This window comes from Cibotium barometz, chromosome 56, assembly GCF_041138505.1.
Source record: "Cibotium barometz isolate CiBa-2024 chromosome 56, ASM4113850v1, whole genome shotgun sequence".
In the NCBI taxonomy this organism is placed as follows: domain Eukaryota; kingdom Viridiplantae; phylum Streptophyta; class Polypodiopsida; order Cyatheales; family Cibotiaceae; genus Cibotium; species Cibotium barometz.
In genome coordinates this window covers 12,931,526-12,935,842 of record NC_141101.1, presented here as the reverse complement: position 1 = coordinate 12,935,842, position 4,317 = coordinate 12,931,526, and the positions used below count along the sequence as shown (strand labels likewise).

Sequence of the window (4,317 nt, the reverse complement as noted above, 5' to 3'; positions counted from 1 at the left end):
GCAATCTCACATTTGTCGAGTTTTAATACAAACTTTAGTGTACCACCACATTCTTGAATTGCCATGTTATATATAGAACTTGACCATTGCACGTTGCACCTTATATACATCTAGCACAGTAGCTTAAATATAACCTCTAACTTATATTTATGTGTATGGCATAGATGCATAGGCTCACCAACAATGAGTTCCAAAACTTTACCATTAAATTGTCATGCTTGTCCTGCATGATATAGATTTGGGAGAGGCAAAATTCTTTTTTTCTTCATAACCCTCGTAAATCCTTTGTCTAATTACTTACAAATAATAGATCTACTCTTGAGGAAATCCAAGCTTTATCACATATGCGTTGGGCATCATTGGGGCTGTGTTGCTCACTTTATGCATTTTATCTCTTGGTATATCTTTTGACATTGCATTAAACTTCTTGCCTTTTGGAGTGCATACCTTGCCATGTTCTTTGAGAGCACTCTAGCAAGAAAAAATATAGAATACTAACCTCCATATCTTTGTTCTTTTATGAACTTGTAGTATGACTCGAAAGAGCAATGAAGAGTAAGATGGTTTTTTGGTTCCAACTTTGAGGCACCAGAAAACTAGCACACTCTTCATCTTTAATCCTTCTTTGCCACCCTAATCTCTGGCATAAATGAAAACATCTATCACCATTAATATGAGAATGGAGGGAAAAGAGGGAGAGCTGCCCCACTGAGAAAGGAGGGAAACTAAAGTAAATAGTATTTCAAATTACTAAACAATATCGGATTATTGAAAGTAAACCCTCCAATCAAAGAATATCATAGAATTACTCAACCTATCAAAATTCAAAATACTAAGCTATATTATATAAATTGTTCAAATCCGACACATTTAAGATAGTTAGAATTCCAGTAGCATCATAAGTATATGGGATGTGCAATGGCCTTTTTGTGAGTGGAAATCTCAAATCATCTCCCAAGATCTTAGAGAAAATGGTGTTTAAGTTCATATCCATTGGAACCGAGCTTGGTTCTGAGTTCTCCTCTTAGAGACGTTCTTATCTGATTACGAAAAAAGAACAAGTTTTTTCGGAGATCTTCACTTAAGCAAGGTGAAGTTGGTGTCTGAGTAGGATAAGTTCCTATAGTTGGCACTACTAGAAGTTCACCCATTGCTTAGGCAAGGTGAAGTTAATGTCCAAGTATGACAAGTTCCCATAGTTAGCACCGCTAGAAGCTCACTCATTGCTATTAGAAAGCTTTGACCAACTCTTGAGCCGTCTTCTAGTCTACTCCTTACCTTAATGGGTTGAGTATTTTGCCAATTTCTTGGCAAGTTGTTTGAGTCAACGACAACTTCCTTTAACTCAAAGGCTAGCTATAGAATCACCTAGCTTCATGGTCAAGATTGTCCTTTGCTCAATCCCCAATCAAGATAATATGTAGTTGAGTTATGAGCATGTAAAGCATCAAGACTATGAATGATATTTGGAAATAATCGTTATGAGGTATATATTGAAGAAATTAAGTGTGTGGACCCTTATATAGGCTATGGAATGTTGTTATCATTGCAAGTAGCCAAAAATCACTTTTTTGTACTAAGGGGAGGAAGTTACATTATTGCGATAATCTTGTTGAATTATAGCTTGGGGAGGAGGAAGTACATTATTGTGTGGCCAAGACAAAGGGATAATCTTGTTAAATTATAGCTTTGTGGCTAGCTCAAACCTCAATCAAAATAATATACAAAGTTATTGAGCTATGAGCATGTAATTTTGTAAAGCCTCAAGAATATATGAGCAACGAAATCATCATCATGAGGAATTTAATTTTTTTATTGTGGAATGAATAGTTGGTTGCCAAAGGGGCTCGTTGGGGGTTCGGCAAGGAACTCGCGGTCTTCGAGGAGGCGCCGCATTACACTAGCGGGGAGGGCCATGCAAATCTCCACGTCACCGGTGGCCGACCCCGGGCGCCCGCCAAAGAACACCATGTCCCCATCTCCTTCGACCTTGACTGACCGGACAGCTGCCGGTCGCCCCCACCCGAAGTCCACCTGGTAAACTGGAAACCTTGGAGAGCTCCGCACGTTCATCGTCTTCGCTACACGCTTGGGACCCGGAATAATACAGTTGTCATGAAGCTCCAGCCAATGCATGAATGCCAAAAGCGTGTCTTCGCGACACCTGGAGACGGCTTCGTGGATCCGGCCGGCGGTAGCAGCCAAATGTTCGCGGCGGACTTTACCGGAGGTGCCGGTCGCCACGCCTAACATGATGACGTTACCGAAGTATGCCGGAGGTAGGGGTGGCGTCAAGCGGCTACGACAGTTGGCCAAAACGACAAAACGGGCGGGCTCACTCGCCGGCGCTAGTCTGGCGGCGGTCACGCGCTGCCAGAAGTGGGCGCAAATCACCTCGTAGGAGGTGTAGGTCCCGCCGGCCTCACTTTTCAGCTTCTTGATTGCCGCAGCGTGCAAGTCGAACACGCACTGAACCAAAGGGTCGGGTTCCACGTCGATGCTGGCCTTGTCGCCATCTAAGCCGCCCCCGTTCTCCGTCATCTCTTCCATCGGGCCATTTCCGTTCTCCTTCTGCTTCTCCTTCTCTGCCACTGCTCCTGCTCCTTCTATGATCTCTTCTTCTTTGGCATCCAACTGTAGATTGAAATGAGCTTTTTCTGGAGATGGATCCGGCAGAGCTAGCCTCTCCCTGTTGTGTAATGGCTGCACGCTCAAGCCCACCCCCCTTGCACACTCCCCCCATGACACCATGAAGTTCCATAATGACTGCCCATCTGCCACCATATGGCTCTGTGCTATCCCCACTGCAAGCCCTCCGTCCGAAAACCTTGTTGCCTGCTCCAAACAAGATCAATCTGTTTAGGCTTTCTTTAAATTACATCATCTAATAATAAATAGTCTAACAAACACGAGGCTCAAAACATCATTCAGTAAACTGCGTTACTCAAGCTCACAACTTAGGAGGAAAGGAGCCTTTACCTGCACCGAGAGTAAAGGGCTGCTGTACAGGCCATCCCCCTTGTGCTCTACATGCTGGCAGAGGCTCTCAAACAAAGCCTTCATTTGGAAGCCTTCTTTGTCAAGCTCGCTCATGGCAAGATCAATGGAGGCCTCCACAAACTCAACACCTGCATCATTGCAGTCAATCACGTGCCTCTTGTCATCTCCCACTGCTATCCTTCCAGACCATGGATAGTAATGCACGAGCACAAGGGACAGGCTCCTCTTAAGAGTGGCCACTGCACCAGACACATCTTCCAAAGATGTCTTGTAGAACATTAGCCTTTGATTATAATGAATGTGCCGCCAGCATATGTCCAAAGAGGGCAAAAACATGTGCCCTTTACTGGTTGGAGTGGCTGGAACCACCATGGATTTTCCAAGCAAAGTCAGTGCAGGATCATTACGGCCCAATGAACCCATGTTCTGAGGAATATCAAATATTGGATTAAAATGGGACAATCTAGGGTACTAGAGTAAAATGAGGTGAGACAGATGAAAGCGTGTGTGTAGTAGAAAGGCAAAGAGGTGAAGAAACGGTATGAGAAATAGGTGGGTTGGAGGATACTAGAGTGCTCCTTGGAGTATAATTATTAGGCTCGCATGCCCATAGACGTAGATATTATCTGGAGGCTAGGCCAGCAGCAGTTAACTTGGAGAACACGCAGTTAACTTGGAGAACACGCCAGAAATTTTTTGTGTCACCCGTGAGCCAATGGTTTTGTACGTCACCAGTGACTTCAGGATAAAAAATAAATTAATAATGAAGAAATGTTTGGGTTCTATACGTTTGTATATGAAATAAAGTTTCCCATATATATAAGTGGAAACCTCCAATCTCACATACCTTGTAAATATTTTTTTGGTCAATTTTACTACTTTTGCAAGTTGTATTACTAAAACCTCATATTTTGCAAATTTTGCAAGTTGTATTACTAGGCCAAGGACAATAGCCCAATAGTAGATTACTAGAGCAAGGACAATAGCAAAGGCTATGCTTGTAGGGACAAGAGTTTGAAAAGCCCGAGAAAAGAAACGAAAGGGTGTGGCCGTAACAAGAACTAGCTCGCAAAAAAAGGTTGTACCATTACCTCTAATACTCCTATATTTTACAAAATTTGCAAGCTGTATTACTAAAACCTCTATTTACTATATATTTTGCTAATTTTGTAAGTATTGCTTCTATATTTTATTAAGTTTGTAAGTTGCGTCTTACAAACCGCACTATAATCTTTAAAGTCAAAGTTTGAAGATATTTTTTGAATTTTGATCCAACAAGTATAGCTACACTAAACCTTGGCTTTTTTTTAGCATCAA

The 4,317-nt window shown here is 42.3% G+C and overlaps 1 protein-coding gene across 1 annotated transcript; it reads right to left on the bottom strand.

The window, feature by feature from the left end:
• Window positions 1-1,555: 1,555 nt before the first annotated feature.
• LOC147606917 (hydroxycinnamoyltransferase-like) lies at window positions 1,556-3,573 on the bottom strand. The gene is made up of 2 exons (XM_086791150.1): window positions 2,980-3,573; window positions 1,556-2,835 (listed from the first exon to the last, which is right to left on the bottom strand). Exons 1-2 carry the CDS (start codon window positions 3,421-3,423, stop codon window positions 1,813-1,815), a joined length of 1,467 nt encoding a protein of 488 aa, XP_086647276.1. The 5' UTR covers window positions 3,424-3,573; the 3' UTR covers window positions 1,556-1,812.
• Window positions 3,574-4,317: the final 744 nt, after the last annotated feature.

Bases quoted from the DNA above. Each gene is read 5' to 3' on its own strand.
- LOC147606917 (XM_086791150.1), bottom strand. From the start codon at position 3,423: ATGGGTTCATTGGGCCGTAATGATCCTGCACTGACTTTGCTTGGAAAA. The intron at 2,836-2,979 runs GTAAAGGCTCCT...TGTTTGGAGCAG, and splicing joins GCCCTTTACTCTCGGTGCAG to GCAACAAGGTTTTCGGACGG.